This window comes from Xyrauchen texanus, chromosome 9 (assembly GCF_025860055.1).
Source record: "Xyrauchen texanus isolate HMW12.3.18 chromosome 9, RBS_HiC_50CHRs, whole genome shotgun sequence".
Taxonomy (NCBI): domain Eukaryota; kingdom Metazoa; phylum Chordata; class Actinopteri; order Cypriniformes; family Catostomidae; genus Xyrauchen; species Xyrauchen texanus.
In genome coordinates this window covers 14,466,371-14,486,919 of record NC_068284.1, presented here as the reverse complement: position 1 = coordinate 14,486,919, position 20,549 = coordinate 14,466,371, and the positions used below count along the sequence as shown (strand labels likewise).

Genomic DNA, 20,549 nt, shown 5'->3' with positions numbered 1-20,549 from the left:
TACTTTTCCTTTTCACAATGAAAATTAGTATTTCCAAATGTTGCTTTTCATAATAGCACGCACAATTTTATTTATGACACTTATCCGAATTTCCACTAATTTCCACTAAGAAGGCGTCGACTACACACGGACATTAGATTAGTCTCAAACGTCTGTCAACGAAATGGGCGTGGCCTAAATGCTCCTTTCTTGCCTCAAGAACAAAACACAAATAGATCCATATCTGCTGACGCACTCGACTTCAATTTCTGAGTAAAGCTCAATTTCCTAGTGTATTTAATTGTTTATAGACTTAATTATTTCATTTTGAATACTTTGGCTCAAATGCTTTGGCTCAAACCCGAATGACAGTCATCTGATATCTCGCGATACATTCATCTAAAACCACGAGACGTTGTTGCTACGCTGACACTTGCAAACTGGAAGTTGAACTCTCCTGAAGGTCTATTCTTTTATGAATGTTTTATTATGGATTACTAATAGTAGCTCATCGTGTGATTTATTTATCTAATTTATTTATCACTTAATTTTAGTTTAGATTTCATTTTATGCGCTTGTTGTTTGCTGTGAAGTGTGAACACTGTTGCAATGCGTAGCCGTATATATGCATCCCATAATGATGGTAACTTAAAATATAATTAAGTTAAATCGACAAATTATTACAAAATACATTTTCAATATGCCAATCTTGACTGCTCGTGCATTTTGTAGTTATCTTGTGCATGCATGCATGTGTTTGCATGCATTCCAAACGTATAGCTAATCCATATTTTAAAGTATAGTGAACTGCATGAAATGCAATGCAATCCGTATTCTTCAGTCAGCCCAAAGTCCAAACAACCAAGGCGTGTCTAACCCATTAACTTTCCTTGTTAGACAGATTATAAAGAGGAGTCAGTTCTAGAAGTGCCAGTTGTACACCAGCCAAATATGCACTATGGGGTTTCATTCTTTCTTATTTTTCTGTAGAAATGGAATCGGACTGAGTAATGTTAATTTAAGTATAATAATAAAAAATTGTTATGTCAGTAGCATTATATGTGTTACCGGTGTTATGTCTGTTTTCCCTTAGGTTAGTGTCAAATTCTGTTACCTCCTATGTTTAATGTTTAACGGCAATATGGGGAACACTAACTGGGGAAACATAGGGGGAAAAGACTTCGATAGAACTCCCTGTTTCCAATTTGGCGAAGTCTGTTCCCCTAATGTTTAATTTCGCTACAGGGAACACTAACAGGTGAAACATAGGGGGAATAGACTTCAACACAACACCTGTCCTGCTCAACTCGCTCTAAGCGGGATTCGAACCGGTGTCAGCTGGCATGGGAGGAGGGCACGCTAATGAGGAAGCAAAGGCTACACCCCTAGTGTCAGTCGCTAGTGTTCCTCTTGAGGCAAGGGGAGTGAGGCTTACACATACTGCACAGCCATCATGTACTAGCTTGCTCCTGTTAAATATATACAATATAACTTTGGTATCTGCTCAATAAACATTGAGCACTGTAATCGGAGTGCCTTATTGGTAGTTTATTCCTCTGCATGTAACCCTAATTGAACTTTCCTTTCACAATTGTTTTCCACAGAACCATGTCTCAGCTGAGCGGTAAAGTCCAGACAGTGCTGGGTCTGATAGAGCCTGATCAAGTGGGCCGCACCATGACACACGAACACCTTACAATGGCGTTTGAGTGCTGCCTTGTTCCCCCAGCACCGGGAGATGAAGGTGTTGCTGCAGCTCCCATTGAGATGAAGAACCTTCACTGGCTACAGCAGAACCCATACAGCCACCGAGAGAACCTGCTGTTGAGTCAGGAGACCGATGCAGTAAAGGAGGAGTTGTTGTGTTATCGTAAAGCAGGGGGAGGAACCATCGTCGAGAATACCACCACGGGCATTTTTCGAAACCTACCCGTTCTGCACCAGTTAGCCAAGGACACTGGTGTGCATGTTATAGCTGGAGCTGGCTACTATGTGGATGCGACACACTCTGATGAGATGAGAAAGATGACTGTTGAGAAGGTTTGTGTGTGGGGTCATCTGACTACATTGCAAAATCCTTGAGGAAGTAGATGTTTTGCAGTGTTATTTATTACCAAAAGCAGAACTCATTTTTGTTCTAATTTTTTTATTTTTTATTATGTATTTGTTTCCTCTCGTTTCGAGTGCTCAGTCGAACAGAGTAAAGTGCCACAGTCTTACACTTTCTAGGGAAATCAACCTACAAATGTTTTACTTATAGGTTTCTAAGCATATTGAGCTTGGATCGGAGAAAGTATTTTAACATAAAAATGCTCACATAAGCATTTTCAGTTTGTTAATTTGTCTTTTCTTTTTTTCTCAAGCTTACAGACATCATTGTCAGTGAGGTGCTTCATGGAGCAGATGGCACTGATATCCGCTGTGGCATCATTGGAGAGATTGGTACTAGCTGGCCAATCACAGAGTCAGAGAAGAAGGTCCTGCGAGCCAGTGCTCATGCTCAGACTCAACTCGGCTGTCCGGTCATCATCCACCCTGGGAGGAACAATGCTGCTCCTGCAGAGGTCATCCGCATTCTGCAAGAAGCTGGTGGAGACATCTCCAAAACAGTCATGGCTCACCTCGACAGGTGAGGAGAACATCAGCATTCTGAAAATTGTCTTAAATGGTCACTGTGAAGGGGAGAGTCTGGATGTTCCCATCCAATGTTCCCTCTAATGTATGTTCTTGCTTAGCAAAACCTATTTTCTATTGGATAGACCCTTCAGTCACCAGAGCAGAAACAAGACATGTACCAGAAACCATGCTGTGTTACCATTCTTTACAAAGAAATTGTGAAAAAATAAAAACCCTCAAATGCAGAATAGCTTATTTCTTCATTACAGTTTCAATTCCTGAATTAAATTTCAATCACAAGTCACTCAGCACACCCTGAATTTGAAATCGTTACTCCAGGGGTGTTAGTCTATGATAAAAAGTTTCTGCACTATGCCGGCTTTTGTGAACAACAGATGTCACACCTGTTTTAATAACAAACTTCATTTTCTTGAACTGCACAAATATCGGACAGCCTGCTGTATTTGTGTGCACTTCGGAGCACCAGAGACAGCGTGTGCCAGAGTCACGTGAAACATTTGCGTGTCAGATGAGAAGAGTATTTAGCGCTTTTGAAGCGCCAAACGCGCAATGGAGGTCATTATATTTGCTTGGGGGGGCCGCAGAAAAATTTTAAATTCTGGTAAAAACCCTGTCCATGTTTCTTAAATTCTCTCAGTGTCACGTGATGCCCTGCTCACTGATAGATATGCCCACACTGCACACGTGGATATTTATATATCGCAACATCACAAAATCTCTATCGATTGACAACTTTATATCATCGCCATGATATATATTGTCATATCGCCTAGCCCTAGCTGCATTTATATTTTAGAAAGGCAGGTCACTTACGATGGGATCATCATATTTGCGGGTCCTTGGCATTAAAGAGTTTGAAAACTCTTGAATATTTTACGTAATTTTATGGTTCAGATCAAGTAGATTCTTGATGTAACAATTACAGGTTACCACTTTTTTCAGTGTACAGTAGTTTATGATAAACATATAATAAACATATAATAAACATATTTAAGCTAACTGTCCAGGATTATAGTTATTTGATATTAAGTTATCTGTTGTCTTTTCTCAAGGTAGCTCAAGAAAAAACATATATGTAACTTTAAACAAAAAATAACATTTGTTATGCCAAGGTCATGACTGTCAAAGGGCTTTTGTATTATTTGGAAACATAATTATTTTTGCGTTTGGTGAACTCTCTGTCCGGCATCCAGCAAATCAGTCAGTTTATTTCCCACGCAATATTTCTCCCAGATTCAGTTCCATACAGAAAATCAATAGACGTGTGGATTGACTCCAGTAAAATGCTGCCCATTCATTTTTTCCTCACATTTTGAGTCTGCCTTCTACGCAGAACTCTTTGTTCTGCACCGGAGAAACATCAGAGGGTGCGGTCAAATGAAATGTGTTTAGGAAACGTAGCACCATCACAACATTGTGTGTGTCCTCTACTTACAGGAGCATATTTGATCACGGAGAGCTGCTGGAGTTTGCAAAGATGGGGAGCTATCTTGAGTATGACCTCTTTGGGACAGAGATGTTGAACTACACCTTTAATCTTGACGTTGACATGCCAAGTGACAGCCAGAGAGTTCAGATGTGAGTATCTCCCTCTTCCAAACATGGGATTAGATGGCCATAAACCTCTTCCTCAGGTGCATTGAAAGGCATGCAAAGAATGTAAGCTGAGAGACAAGCAGCTTTGAAAAATATATTATACCATAATAAGTGTAGCAGGTAGCATGCAAAGATGCAATTACATTACATCATTGGGACGGATTGCTTTCATAGCATCTGCAAAACCAAACCATTACAGAATTTCAATGAACCATATCGTAGACCACTTTAACAGGCAATGGGCTGTGGTCAACCAAATGAACCTATTCTGGTCCGCACTAAAAGCTGATTTGTGATATTTACTTTATATCTCCATTTGATGTAGTGCATCCTGTATATTAAATAGATCATTGAGAATATTCTGACAAAATTCTTTCTTTTTCCCACAGCTTGGGTTTCCTGATCAAGGAAGGTTATGAAGACAGACTCCTCATTGCCCATGATATCCACACCAAGAACCGCCTGACCAAGTATGGCGGTCATGGCTTCTCCCACATCCTGAAGAATATTGTCCCCAAAATGCTGTCTCGCGGTATCACTCAGAACCAGGTGGACAAAATACTTATAGATAACCCTAAACAGTGGCTAACATTTAAATAAACATTGCATTAAAAGTTTTATCATGTACCTTCCTTAAAAAAAGTATACCAAAGATTAATTTGTTTTTTGATTTTTGCTTCTAAAAATACCTATCATTGATGCTAAATACCTTACATTGCTGAATGCCAATCTATGCAAAATAACATGAAATACTCAATGAACAGAGGCAGGTTTTATACTGATAGTGCTATTCTTTATTGTTTTCTAACAAACTCTTGAGTTTGTAAATCTCAAAGTTATCTTACCACAAAAAAGTGGCTAAAATAAAAGATCACCAAGTCAACTGAAAGATGATTTTTACATGTTATGCATGCATTCTTCTTTTCTTTTCTAATGAGCAAACATGCAATTAAATAGATTAGAAGTCAAAAAGCTCAGTTGAACATTTAATTGTGGTTCTGTTGAGCACAAAAGAAGAAATTATACTATTGCATACTATAACTCCGGTGTTCCAAAATGTTGCTTCTCATAACTGTAAATCAAACGTAAAATATCTTCTGATTGGCTGTGATTGTGTTGCATCAAGCCTGGTTAGGACACAGTGTTACTGTCCAAGGTATAATTAAAAATGCAGAATAACAATTATTTAGTAACTGTACTACATTACACGTGATCACACATTATAATAGTGTACCAACGTTATTTTTTTGGTTCTCTCACAAACCAAATATTTTTTGTTTTGCCCTTTATTTTCTTATTTTGTGTAACTGCAACAGGTCTATGTTGATTAATGTAATGCCATGCTGAATGTGCAGTTGCCCCTTTAAAACAACAGTTTGTTAATACTGAGATGACTTAATAGAAAAGTGTGCCTAAAAGTAACACTACTTGCCTTACACAAGCCTGATGTTTCACAGCACATCCAGTAATTGGAAGACATGCATTCTGACAGGTCATTCAATAGGACAGAGAGATGAGTATTCTCGAGCAGATGGCCGCTCACAGTGAGTCCTCTAGTAAAACATTGACACTGAGAGTCACTCTTTGTCTTTAACAGCAAGTTAATGCTGGGCTCTATTTTCGTGCTCAAGACTACAACCTTGCGCAACGTCTTATCCAATTTTCGTGAGAGTGCTAATGCTAAGCCAAATATTCGTGCCAGTGCAAGTGTGGGTGACTGTGGGTGTATTGTATGAAAATGAAGTGACGCAAAGCGACAATTTGCTAATTTCCTACGAATTTGGTCATTGCGCTAAGACTTTTTAATACCACCTCTTACTTGGCACTTAATGCAGTCCAAATTCAGTTTCTGCATTTGCAGTTTGGAGATTTCTCCAGCAGGTGGTAATCATTTATTTGGATCTGGTATGATTTTTTGACCACATCGTTATTTTGATAATGTTTTTGTTTAATTTGAATTTAGAAATATTTTGCCGATACAATCACATTGTTCATTCTAGCCATGATTTATGTGTTAGTAGATGAAAATGATTATTAATACTTAAATTCTCTGTAATTTAACGGAGCCTGCATCCATATCTTGAACCACATTTACCATGCATATAAAAGGAACTTGTCCCATTTAACAAGGACACACAAAATAATGTAAATCAATTTTTTATTCTTCCAATTCATTGCACACAATCAATTTACACTACCAACTTCTTATGAATGTACTGTTTTTGTTTAGATCGCTATAGCTTGACAGGCAATGGACTGTATAATGGAGACGGTGCCGGAGATAAACCTCCATTGACCTGATTAGCTCAATTTCACCAAACCCACTTGCACCTAGACTTTGCGCACGCTTTCACGAAAATACCAAAACTTCATGGCCATACCCATTGACTCTGTGCTGATGAGTTAAGGCATTGCACTTTGCGTTTGCACACTTAAAATTGTGCCCCCTGTGTGAGTCATACGTGTACGATGATGACATTTCAATACATAATATCAAGTTTTTTCCCCAGAGACGATACATTTTTTGTTTTTATTTTATTATTCATTCTTTCTCATTGAAAAACAGTTTCCATCACAAACCCTTTTTTTATGTGTGGATATAGGTAGGGAACACCATATATGCAGTCAATATATACAGTATAATATACAGTAGAGCTGGTTTTTTCTGATTTAATGATTAATCGGTGCCAATAGTTGCATTTTGGAACTTCCGGTTATCAGTAAAAATGTACGCTGATAATTGCCAAAATATTTTTTTTAATACATTTTTATTATTATTAATATTTTCCTTTTGTGTTCCTCTGTGGCCAAAAACCTTCATCTGGTGAATATATTGGCTACAAAAATCTTAGTTTGGTGAATATTTTCTGAGTCAAGACTCATTCACCATCGCTACTGAAGGACTAATTCAATATTATTAATGCAAAATTGTATTTAAAAAAAAAAAAAACATATGACAGTTGACAAGAGATTACTGATGCACTACTATTGTTGAATGATAATATACTTTTAATTGATTACTGTTCAAACTAGGGGTCGACTGAGTTTGGCAATACCAATAACTAAGGTGGCCTGATAATTGATTAATCTGCTGCTAGTTTTTAAAATCAATTCAGAGAATATTACAACATTTTCTTAGTTGGTACAGACATAGAGGCCAGAGTTCAAAATTAATAAAATCAGATAATTAGAAAAAGAAAGATTGGGTGCATAACTTTTAACACTAAACAAGCCTGAATCACACCAGGGACTCTTATTTTGAATTCACAGAGATTTGGCTCCATTAAAATGCTCTATATTTAATATTTATTAAATAATTTTTTTTATAGCCTGTATATTATTATTATTATTATTCATAATATATGACGTTTGAGTCACGATGATGAGGAACTGACATGGGGCGTTTCCATATAGTCAAATTTCTCTGAGTACCCTCTCTTCAATTTAAAAAACACAATTATCAAAGGTACACTATCGGCGACTACCGTCATACATTTTTACAGATAACAATATTATCGGCACCGATTAATCTATAAAACCGATATATCGGTGTACCTTTTGTTCATTAAATATTTAGTAGCCCATATGACAATGTTTGCTTTATAGTGATTTTATTGTAATACATTGTAGATGATATTAAGAGTGCATTTTCTCTTTCCCTTGTTTGTGTGTGTAAGCTGGAAGCACAGACATTTCAAAATAAGACTGCCCATTGTATTTCAGGCTTGTTTTTAATTGAATTGTGCACCAAATCCAATTTTTTTTCTGGTTGTTATTATTATTATTATCTGGTTTGTTGCACAGCAAACACGCACATGGGATTTTACTTATGTTGGACTCTTGCAGCCTCTATGTCTGTGCCAGTCACAGTAAGGAAAGACTAAGATTTTTTTTTTTAAATATTCAATTTTTTTTTTTTTTATTCTCATCCGATTAATTGGTTATTGGTTGGTCGGTTGACCTCTAGTATGGTGCTTGTAAACTACTGTAATATCAAAAATTATAAATGGATAACAATGCATGAAGTTTTGTAATAAAATTATGCCTTGTCCCTCTAGAAATGTTGTTGTGGATTGCTGTAATTTCACCCTTTAAATTCAGTAACTTTTGGTTTTATTGCAAATTTATACAAATGTGCAAATCATAGAATACACAGTATTTTATTCAATACAGTTTGCTTGATGACACTGTATATACCTTCCAGTGATGCATTTTTTTATTAAAACATTCATTAAAATGTATGGAATTGTGGCTTGAATGTGATATTTGTGAGAGAAGAATAAGAAATGACAAAATTAACATCTCAACTATGTTTCCGGGCTAATACCAGTTTCTCAGTTACAGCCTCTTCAGTTCAGCCATGTGCCAGTGTAATTTAGGCACATATGGAATGGAGATGATGTCAAATGATTTTCTGCTTTCACTGCCAGTTAAATTCTCAATAAATATACTACTAATCACAGATGTTGTATGTTGGCATGTTTTGAAACCACAGTGATTTTTCTAAAAACTAATTTGAGGATGTGTTTACATGCTTTGAATGTTATGATTGTTCAGTTGTTCCAATTCTCGACATTCTCTGTATTTCTCAGTGACGATCTGTTGTCTTTATCCTTCACTCAGACGTGGATGTGATGTCACAGGCTTGAGGGTTAAACGTTTTGTGACCTCACATCGATTACTTTGTAGGTACATCTGAAAAATGCAGGCGTTAATCGGCGTAGACCATGAAGCCTGAAAATGTGCTGTATTTGTTGTTGTTTCCCCCGTGTGCTTTACCACCGTCTAGTTTAATGTAGATCTCATCGCCAGGTTCCAGGTGTAAAATCACGCTGTTGCTGGCGTAGTCATAGTTCTGATCTGCATCCTGTGCTATTGCACTTGCACGCACCTGCAAGAAATTAATTGTGGCTCACATTAGATGGATGGATAGAAAGAATAGTAATAATATAATATATAAATATTAATAATAGCTTGATATAAGGATTCAAATAAATAATTTATTTTATTGCTTATTTTTATATTATATATATTTTTTATTTTATATTATAATTATTAAAAAATAAATAAAAACAATCTGTGTAACATGTTTGTTATGCTCCAAACATTAATTATAAACTATTTACCGAAAAAGAATAAAGTAAGGAAACGTTGGCCATCACACCTAAAACTGAGACAGTTGGATTTATGTCCTACCTGGTTATTCTTACACAGGTCAGCCCACATGCTGGTCCCATCACCTCCTCTCATTAACACATGATACACGAAAAAGTAAATCCCCGGGATGGAGCATGTGAATTTACCGTTTGAGGGGTCATAGTGGTTGCCCAGGTTGGTGACCACATCATCAAACTTGAGCACCTCGTAGCCCTCATGTTGCTTCTTGAGTCCCGCGTAAAAGGCAATTTTGGGGACGGTGCTGTACGTCGCTGCGCTTATGACACCGGTGACGCCGGGTAATCCGGGTGGTCCAGGCTGTCCTATGACCCCCGGTGGACCTACAGGTCCGGGCGGACCCGGCTGACCCCTCGGGCCGATCCTCCCTGAGCGCCCTGGCTCACCTTTCGCACCGCGTATGAAAGTCGGAGGGGAATCAACTAAGCGGTTATCGCGCGGATTGTCCGCGGGTGCTGAAGACGGATCGCACACCATCCGACACGCGCCGAGCATATCGTAGCGCGAATCAGGACCTGCCGCGCTGACCATGACCGGGATGAGTATGACCAGCACCAGCACCATGACAACTCCCAGCACGCCCATGGCGATCACCCGCGCACTGACTCCCAGCCGCGACAGCACCGGGCGCGCCTCGCACTGCGATTTACGCGCAATCTTGCTCCGCACAGAACAGACGCCAAAACAAAAGATAAACTTCTCGGCAGCTCCAGTAAGAGTGAGTTACTTATCTTTGCAAAGAATAAGATATATAAATTCTGAAGAAAACTACATCTGAACGTTGCTCTGAAGAAGTGTTTGTTTTTAGAAAACTAATGGGAGCTGTAGTTTCGTTCGGAACACAAATGTGTGAGAGAGACTGCAGTACATCCCTGCTAACTCACCTTGGGGTGGGAGGGATAGACAGTCATGCGCGCGCGTGTGTGTGTGTGAGAGAGAGAGAGTGAAAGAGTATGAGCTGTATCTTTACAATAATTTAAAAACACAGATTGATTCACTAATTCAAAGCACCAATTTGGTGGAAATGCCAAAAAAAAATTAGCTTAATTTATTCTTTTACATTTTATATCTACAACATGGTGCTTATATACAGGTTACAAAAGTATTTAGTCACATAAGCCACACTTGTATGGATGTCGCATTAGATAACCTAATTTCATATAGAATCACCCTGGGAACAGTAACAGAAAAATGGCTCCGTGAAGGGAAGCTAGTTCAGAGAAAAGGTCAGCGTATGATTGCACATGCCACTTGTATTGATATTTTGTTATCTAATGCAATTCATACCTTTAAACACGTAGCTTTCAGGAATATTTCACCCAAAAATGAAAATTCTCTAATCATTTACTCACCCTCATGCCATCCCAGATGTGCATGTCTTTCTTTCTTCTGCAGAACACAAATGAAGAGTTTTAGAAGAACATCTCAGCGCTGTAGGTCCATACAATATATATGAATGGTGACTAAAACTTTGAAGGTCCAAAAATCATACAAGAGCAGCATAAAAGTAATCCACATGACCCCAGTTGTTTAATTAATGTCTTCTGAAACGATCCAGTTAGTTTTGGGTGAGAACAGACACAAATATAAATAATTTTTCACTGTACATGCTTCAGAAGACATTGATAAAACCACCGGAGTCTTATAGATAATTTTATGCTTTCTTTGTGTTTTTGTTTGAAGCTTCAAAGTTCAGGCCATCATTCACTTGCCTTGTCTGGATCTACAGCATTGGGATACTCTTCTAAAAATCTTTTTTGTTTTTCAAAGAAAGTCATACACATCTGGGATGGCACGAGGGTGAGTAAATGATGAGACAATTTTCATTTTTGGTAAACTACCCCTTTAAGTGTACAAATACTTTTGAAGGCCAAAAGTTAATAGTTAATGCATACTGCCATAAACAGCAGAGTTGGGTAAGTCACTCAAAATAACTACAAATGACTGTGGCAGGGCGTGATTCTGGTAATGTTGGTAATTGGATGATTAGATGTAACCATAGGCTGTCATATTTTTGCACAGGATCAATTAAACATGAAAAGAAAGGGAGAGATATTTTTTAAAGGGAGAGTTCTTTTAAGGAAGCACAAATAGGCAGATCAGGTACAAACACACCCCAGCCCTTGCATCACCACTGGACCCCAGAGCAGCTCCCTGAGGCTAGTCAGAGTCAGTGTGGTCAGACTTCAGGACCACCAACAGGTCAAAGCATCTACCAGACACAGGCAGTCAGTCACATGGCAAGTTCAGGAATTTACGTTGAGATTTTTTTAGATTAAAAGGATGGTTCACCCAAAAATAATATAATAATCATTTACTCACCCTCACGTTCCATTCCAAACCTGCATGACCTTCTTCTGCAGAACACAAAAGAAGATATTGTGAAGCATGTTGGTAACCAAATAATTTTGGGTTCCCGTCGACTTCCATTGTATTTTATTTTATTTTTTCTATACTATGGAAGTGATTGGGAACACAAAAATATATTTTGTGTTCAGCAGAAGTCATACAGGTTTGGACGTTTAAAATGTTGTTCATGTGTATTCTTGTTGTTGATGGCTGTGGCATTTATATTGGAATTATACACAAATTGTTCTTGTGTTATAAAAAGATGTATCAAGGGATGACACTCTTGTTCTGAGAAAGACAGTGAGCCAGAGCTGCCAGGAGATGTTCAACACTTATAAACACTTGTAAATTCTTTCCTCCCTAAGTACTGTGTGAAATTCTTTTATGTATTTTTTTGTAACTAAACTCTGCATTTGTGTGTGTGTGTGTGTGTGTGTGTGTGTGAGTGTGAGCGTGTATTTATCACTTTGTGGGGACCAAATGTCCCCATAAGGATAGTAAAACCCGAAATTTTTGACCTTGTGGGGACATTTTGTCGGTCCCCATGAGGAAAACAGCTTATAAATCATACAAAATTATGTTTTTTGAAAACGTAAAAATGCAGAAAGTTTTCTGTGAGAGTTAGGTTTAGGGGTAGGGTTAGGTTTAGGGGATAGAATATAAAGTTTGTACAGTATAAAAACCATTATGTCTATGGAAAGTCCCCATAAAACATGGAAACACAACGTGTGTGTGTGTGTGTGTGTGTGTGTGTGTGTGTGTGTGTGTGTGTGTGTGTGTGTGTGTGTGTGTGTTTGTGTCATACATACCACTTTATTTATATATTTAAGTGATGGATAGGTTTAGGGGATAGAAAATACAGTTTGTACAGTATAAAAATAATTATGGAAAACCTTGTGTGTGTTGTGTCAAAGTAGCAGTGGCCACCCCAAATATAAAACTAGTTCTGCCACTGATTAAGCCTCCGAGAGGGATAAAGGCTGACTATGGAGGATTGTGTGGGAGATAGTTTACAGACATGTCCGTCATGTGTGTTTTGTCTTTATCCCTCTCGGAGGCTTAATTAGGCTGATAAGGGACCGGGTGTGTAGAATCACGACCCGACTCCGCCCTGCCACAACTACAAATTACTAATTGCTTCTTTAAAATTGTGATCTGATTACTTTACTGATTGTTATTGAAAATGAAATCACTGTACTAATACTTTTAAGTACATTGACTTTCAGTTCTACAAATTCAAAAATAATGTCTATATTTCTTCCTTTGTTGCATCATATATTTTGCACCAACAGTTTATCCCTTAAAATGACTTCTTAGGCGGTGCAGACGTACATATACAGTAATCATAATTCCTGTTTTAAATATATTCTACTTTCATTGAAAGTCAGTCAGTAATCTGCTTTAATCATTTAAATCTGTTGCACTATTTTTATTTTTATTTTTTTTTACAAAAAATTAATTAGATTATTGATTAACTGTTAGAACGGCCAATTATCAATTAGCTATGTAATGCATTTACAGCTTTTTTATAAAAGTGGCCAAAGCAGGAGATCAAACTAATATTTTAATCTAGATGAAAGGAATATTCCATGTTCAATACAAGTTAAACTCATTCGAAAGCATTTGTGGCAACAATGATGAATAATTTCGACATGTCTCTCCTTGTCCCAGCAAAAATCATAATTAAAGTGAGGCACTTACAATGAAAGTAAATGGAGCAAATATTTAGAGGGTTAAAAGGCAGAAATGTGAAGCTTATAATTTTATAAAAGCTCACATTAATATTTCTATTAAAACATATATAGGCTATTTACCTGTAAATGGTCGTTTTTACAGTCGTTTTAGGGGTTACAGCATTAAATCGGCATGGCAACAAACTTGTAAATTAGATATATATAAAAGGTTAGTAAGAGATATTATTAGACTACAATCATGTTAACACCCATATAATTTACATCTTGTGGCTACACATTTGTAACTGAGTATTTTAACATTTACAGATTGGCCCCATTCACTTCCATTGTAAGTGCCTCACTGGAACTTCGAAAAGGAGGGACAAGTTCAAATGTATTTTTGTGATAGAAACCCAAGTGTCTCTTTGCCCACAAATCACATAGAGAGAAATGTAATCAATGGCAGCATGGACAGCATCTAAATTGTTGCAATTCAGAGATGGAGCACCTAAACAGGTTCCACACAGTGCTTTGACATTGATATCAATATGACTCAAAATGAAGCTGTTCCCCCCCAATCAATCTAAAGAGTGATGTCAGGTATTGTGACTGAGAGTGAGGTCTATGAAGTGCTGTCTGGTGAAGATCTGTCATCCTCCCTGTGGAAGCTGTAGCTTGTGAAATAACTGAAAATGATGAATTAAAATGATAATTATCCTCATTTGATGACTTTCCAAATAAATTATATATGTGATGAATTATAATATACTATGTGAGCGACTTTGTTACAAAACACTGTAGATGTGACAATGAACAGTAATATTCGCCAAACGTGTTCTTGCACGTGTTTGTCACATCCAAAGAGGCATCACAAGTTTGCATAAAGGGGTTCACTGCTTTCATTGCATGCACCCACACCTCCTGTACTGCATGCACACAGACACACAGATGCACCAGTGCACACACCCCTCTATGAGTCAATGAGCACTTATGTCCTGTCTTGTCCGCTCCAGCTGGCACTCTCTGTGGCTTACTCAGCGTGATTGGACGACCACTGGTGATCATGAGTCACATGCCATCTTCAGATGCCTAGCAGTGCTCCAACAGACAACACACACACACACACACAACAGAAAAAACAAACAAGAAAAAACTTTTATCACCCACTTTGATGTGATTGAATTATGTATTGTGCCCAAAGTCTTATGCTAGCCTACAAAACTGTGTAATCACCATGAAGTCAACTTTTATTTTTCTAATGTTCTTATGAACTGTTTGGTTTGGAGTTTCACTGCTCTCACATCTTCTGGCTTCATTGGTGCACAAATAAAATCAAAAACATTTATAGGGGAAGATTCTGCGAGTAAGCTTATAGTGCTCACTGTTGTTTCTGACGATTGAGCATTACAAAGTCTTTAATAAAACATGAAAATGTGTAATGGGCCTCCAAATTTTATGCTCATCCTTTAACCTCCTGATTTGTGCGTGACTGATGTGTGCATTTTCCATCCCCCTTTTTCCTAAAAATGTATGTCCACATATGTGGACAGCGGGACAAAGTTGTGAAATTTTAAATAATGCCAAGCGACAAAGTCAGATTTGTATCAAATTGTTTATTATGTCTCCAGCAGTGTTGGTTATTCAAGTTTTTCAGATGTTACAGACATTGCATCAGAAATTAGCATAATTAATTCTGATTTAAAGTAATGGCCAGCATCATCCAATCACTGCCAACCATGTTCAAATACAATTATACATTATGAATTCTGAATCTATGTACTGATTACCATTGTCCCATGTCTGCCAAACATGTTTAGTGGTCCAAACATCATCTGAACTTTTGATAGAACGTTGGATTAAATGCATTTGGCTGCATAGAAAAGCGATAGGATGCTCCCTTGCTACCTATTTAGGGAATGACTTAAACTCCAGTGTGCCTACTGTCTGCACTGGTCTCAGAACAGTTTGAAATGCACCTTTTTTATCCTAATTCTCTCTACAGCATCTGAAAGCAAAATTTTCCAGCTTTTTTATGCATCCATTGATTTTCAATGTGATAATGCAGAGTGAATACAGGATATTTTAAGCAAATTGAGCCTATAGTCCAGATACACGGTCATTGTGTTTAACAGCGTGCTTCAATTACGTTTTTAAAATGGCATATCAGATGAAACTAGAGACTCTTTTGACTCAAACAGGTTTTTATTTAAAAACTAATTACGTTTTTTTTACCAGATGTGGTTTTGTTGTGGTTTCTCTCAAAGACAAACTCAGCTGAGTTCAGCGTCATGTTGTTTTGTTACATGACCCAGTGCATCAAAAGTTTAACCCTTTAATGATAGCCTAGAGTCTCCTGAACTGAGATCAGTCAGTTTAAATCAAATGAAATTATGCATAGGCAATATCAAAGACAAAATGTAATGTCTGCGCAAGTGGACATGGGGTCTCAGGAGGTTAAAAGAAATTAGTTAGTTTAATGCATAATAGATATAGGTTTATTATTGATTCCATTTACATTGTCATGACTCACCTGTGAGCACTCTGACATAAGATTTTCACTCCAAAACCTCAGGTTATGAATCGCTGTATTACGCAAATTAGTGGTAAAAATAGTTAATTAATGGCTCCAGATCATTTTACTGAATGGCTATACTCTTTTCAGTTGTCCCCTAGTAAAGGGATGCTCTAGAAAGAGATTTTCAGCAAACAAAATCAGATGCTGTGTAAACCGAGAGCACACACTGAACTGGTGGAGATGGGTATGTGGTTTAGGGAAGTTAAGACACCAAATCAACCCAGCTGATGGCAAGAAGGCAAACTTTAACTTTATAACTTTAAGTTGAAACACATATGCTGCATAAAACTATTGATTAGGCTGTTGATTATTAGTATAGAAGCAATATATTTTATGGTTATAATCTGATACATATATAGATAGTTTGAGGGTGAAGGGAGAGTAAATTGATTGCATCATGCGAGTGGGCGGTTGCTGCTGAAAATGTTTGGTGGGCTTTGTTGGCCACAGTTCTCTGATTGGTTGATCATTCTCTGCTGGATTATGGGTAGTGTAACTGTCCAACAGGTTTCTGCTATTAAATACAGTTTTGAAAGATGAAGTTGAAATAACACGGACTGATGGTCCAGCATATACCATCGATTAGCAATCTTGGAGACCACAGCAGGTCTGTATTTGAAGTTTATAAGTTATTGATTAATCATTTAATCTATGGAAAGAAATAATTGGGATTTTTATTTTCAGAACCAGACTGTAGCATTCTACATCCCCGTCTTCCATTGATCAAACAAACAGACAGCCCCACCCCCAACTCACGCCATTGGTCGAGTCAATGAGTCATGTTGTATTGAGCTGGATGGGTTGCTCAAAAAAAACAGGAATTTGTAAAGCGCCATAAAGACATGTAGTGTTTAGTTTTCAAGAAAATAAAGCTATGAATGGCATACTTATAGTTGTTGCTGGATATTTAGCTGGGATAGGAGAAAGTATTTTAACCGAAAAAGTTACACACTTCCGCTTTAAGCTAAATCCATTTTGTACTATAACAACTTAACTTGCAAATATTTCCATTTACTTTCCTATAATCTATTTGTTGGATGAGCATCATTATCCTGCACATGCTAAACTGTAAATATCTATATAATAAACACTATATATACACATATGATCCAAAACATTATGACCACTCACAGGTGCAAATAACTTTGATCATCTAACAAGGCCACATGTAAAGGTCTGGATAGATTAGATGGTAAGTGAACAATCAGTTCTCGTAGGGAACGTGTTCAATGCAGGAGCAATGGGCAGAGCGACTTTGACAAGGGCCAAATTGTTATGGGCGCCCAAGGCTCATCGATACGCGAGGGCAACGAAGGCTATCCCTTTCCCGTATAACGTTTTGGCTCATCAGTGTGTATATATATATATATTGTCAAGTTTCATGAATGCTTCATAAAATACATTAAGGTGGACCAACATAAGAAAACTGATTAAATAAACCTTAGTAAATCGAGTTTGACAACACTAATGAAGCTGGGTTAAAAATGCTATAGTACATTAATTTGACCAAATCCAGTAGTTCTCAAAGTGTTGTCGTTTGCTATGGTGTTATAACCCATATGACATTATTATTTTTTTTCATTTTTTCGAAACACAAAAGGAGGTGTGGTGACCAACTCTTCAAGCATCTCCCTGTTTGATTTCGGAGTGCTCCACTTCAAATAAGGCTAGGCATAGGAATGCATCTCCTCTTCAACTACAATCTCTTTAGACATGTTTTGTAAGTTTGGTTATCTGGTTTTTGTGCAGCAAAAACCAGATGTGTTGCTATCAATGTGGCAGACCTTTTTAGATAAACAAAATGTTTTGTGCTTGAATGCCCCATCTCGTGACCAGGTGCTGTTTTGTTGCTCTCGTGCACTCTCATGAACGCACACTTGTTTCAAAGGTGGGTGTGACCAAAATAAAACTGTGGCATGGGGGGCGTGGTCGTGTATCGCTCTCTCTCTCTCTCTCCCGCAGACCGACACTCGACCACGCCGCCCATGCCACAAAAACAAATTGAGAACCATTGACCTAATCCAACTAAATTGTATTGTTTCAATGAAATTGTCTTATTCTGAATGAAAGACTTTCAATTATGTGTAGAAAAAAAAACCTTCTCTCTGCATCACTCAAATTTCCTCAACCAACAAAGTTTTATCCTTATTGATTACTTCATGAGCATGACCTCTTCAACAAGTCGATTCTCCATGGTGCTTGAGCACTGTCTCCTCTTACACTATGATTAATTGTCTCTATTGTGGTCTTTGTTAAGTTGCTCACTGGATAGGTCTGTGGCACCAGGCCTGAGCCAGAATGGAGAGAGCAGATGAACAGAAAGGAAGAGTAGGTGCGACCACACCATCACCCCCTCAAAGCATGGCCTCTCGCTGCGCTGCCACTCACTCCTGCTGAGGGATGATTAACTATACTTATGCAACCTGCCAGATCTTTACTTACTTTAGAATATTATGACAGCATATACAAACATCCTTATGGATTGTTGAAGATATTTTTTCAGCAACAACTGTCCTGAAACTAGTATTTAGAATCACTGGATTGGCATACTTTATATGTGATTACTTAAAATGTGAAGGTTTCAAGTATAAAGATTATATATTAAGGTTTTAAAGGTAAATTGTACTATTTCTGTGCCACTGTTTTCAAATACTTTAAAAAGCACTGGTTTCCAGAGCACTCTACCTTCTTCCTTTGGTTGGAAAAATAGACAGGCAATGATAAAACACAGACAGAGACACTGTTTTTATACTTCTCAGGAATTCAATTTACCAAAGGTTTATGTGATAATGTAAAATTACGTGATTTACGTGAACATAAAAAATACACACTTTACTTTAAAACAGTTTTTTACAAACACTTAGAAAGGCATTAAACTGAAGATTTGCCCTTTAATTGCTTTGTAAAGCATTAGAAACTGCTTAATGATATTTTAATTACTCCGACAACTGAAGACAATATCTTTGGGTTTGTTGATGGAGACATATAGGCTACAGAGAGCTTTGTGGCACAATTGACAATTTGACTGAATTCTGATCAATAGATTTAGTCTAGTATTGATTAATTACTCAGTGAACATCTCCGATAGCAGGAAGACAATGTACTGGATAACCTTGATAAGACAGAGATTTATCGCCAAGCCAACCCTGATAATTTCCTCTGTATGTTTATTTGAATTTTTTGTGCATTTAAATCTAAAATTTAGCATGTTCTTCTACAACAGATGTTTTAATTTTTACTTGTTATTACTTTCTTAAATAAAAATCTGAAGTTGAATGTTCCTATCTGAACTCAAAAACAATAACCAAAAACCTGTTTTCTGATTTCAAAGTTGTAGACACAAGTCACAAATGTGTCAAATTATGTTCCCATAAATACGGTGCCAGACACAAACATGTATTACATATTTACTTTCCAGTTTTGCCTGATCTCATGAAATATATGTGACAAAGGCAACATTTTGACAAAACAAAATGATGTACATGCTTACATGCTTCGACGCAGTTTCCCAGTGAAATGTCCAGCAGGGGGCGAAAAAAGCGAGTGCAATTATTTTGTAATCAGGTGAGGTTTTTAAGGTGAATATAAGATTGTTTTAATGAGTAAAATGTACTTCCCTAATCTAAAATGTTAACCATTAATCTAACCAATAGTGTACTTCTAGGTTGCAGCCTGCTTGGTTCTCCCTATGGCCAGTCCACCCCTGATCGCCCCCAAACTGTGTTAGCCCACCGGGAAAATGCCCAGTATGCCAGATTACCAGTCCAGCCCTGACCTAAACCTAACCGATATTACTATAAAAACAACTTCGACATGAAAAGTACAACTACTGAATCAACCCTCATCTATGAGGCTTTCGCTTCACTTTAACTTTCATTTCGAGCATACAGGTCCTTCTCAAAAAATTAGCATATTGTGATAAAGGTCATTATTTTCCATAATGTAATGATAAAAATTAAACTTTCATATATTTTAGATTCATTGCACACCAACTGAAATATTTCAGGTCTTTTATTGTTTTAATACTGATGATTTTGGCATACAGCTCATGAAAACCCAAAATTCCTATCTCAAAAAATTAGCATATTTCATCCGACCAATAAAAGAAGTGTTTTTAATACAAAAAAAAATAAATCAACCTTCAAATTATGTTCAGTTATGCACTCAATACTTGGTCGGGAATCCTTTTGCAGAAATGACTGCTTCAATGCGGCGTGGCATGGAGGCAATCAGCCTGTGGCACTGCTGAGGTGTTATGGAGGCCCAGGATGCTTCGATAGCGGCCTTAAGCTCATCCAGAGTGTTGGGTCTTACGTCTCTCAACTTTCTCTTCACAATATCCCACAGATTCTCTATGGGGTTCAGGTCAGGAGAGTTGGCAGGCCAATTGAGCACAGTAATACCATGGTCAGTAAACCATTTACCAGTGGTTTTGGCACTGTGAGCAGGTGCCAGGTCGTGCTGAAAAATGAAATCTTCATCTCCATAAAGCTTTTCAGCAGATGGAAGCATGAAGTGCTCCAAAATCTCCTGATAGCTAACTGCATTGACCCTGCCCTTGATAA

General features: G+C 37.5%; 2 protein-coding genes across 2 annotated transcripts; one reads left to right on the top strand and one right to left on the bottom strand.

Annotated features, from left to right (window-relative positions):
- Positions 1-202: 202 nt before the first annotated feature.
- Positions 203-8,668, top strand: pter (phosphotriesterase related). Its single transcript, XM_052134366.1, has 5 exons — positions 203-442; positions 1,584-2,019; positions 2,343-2,608; positions 4,054-4,194; positions 4,602-8,668. Exons 2-5 carry the CDS (start codon positions 1,588-1,590, stop codon positions 4,810-4,812), a joined length of 1,050 nt encoding a protein of 349 aa, XP_051990326.1. The 5' UTR covers positions 203-442; positions 1,584-1,587; the 3' UTR covers positions 4,813-8,668.
- Positions 8,669-8,923: 255 nt separating this feature from the next.
- Positions 8,924-9,975, bottom strand: LOC127649324 (complement C1q-like protein 3). The gene is made up of 2 exons (XM_052134379.1): positions 9,409-9,975; positions 8,924-9,103 (listed from the first exon to the last, which is right to left on the bottom strand). The coding sequence occupies exons 1-2, from the start codon at positions 9,970-9,972 to the stop codon at positions 8,924-8,926; spliced, it is 744 nt and encodes a 247-aa protein (XP_051990339.1). The 5' UTR covers positions 9,973-9,975.
- Between the last annotated feature and the right edge of the window lie 10,574 nt (positions 9,976-20,549).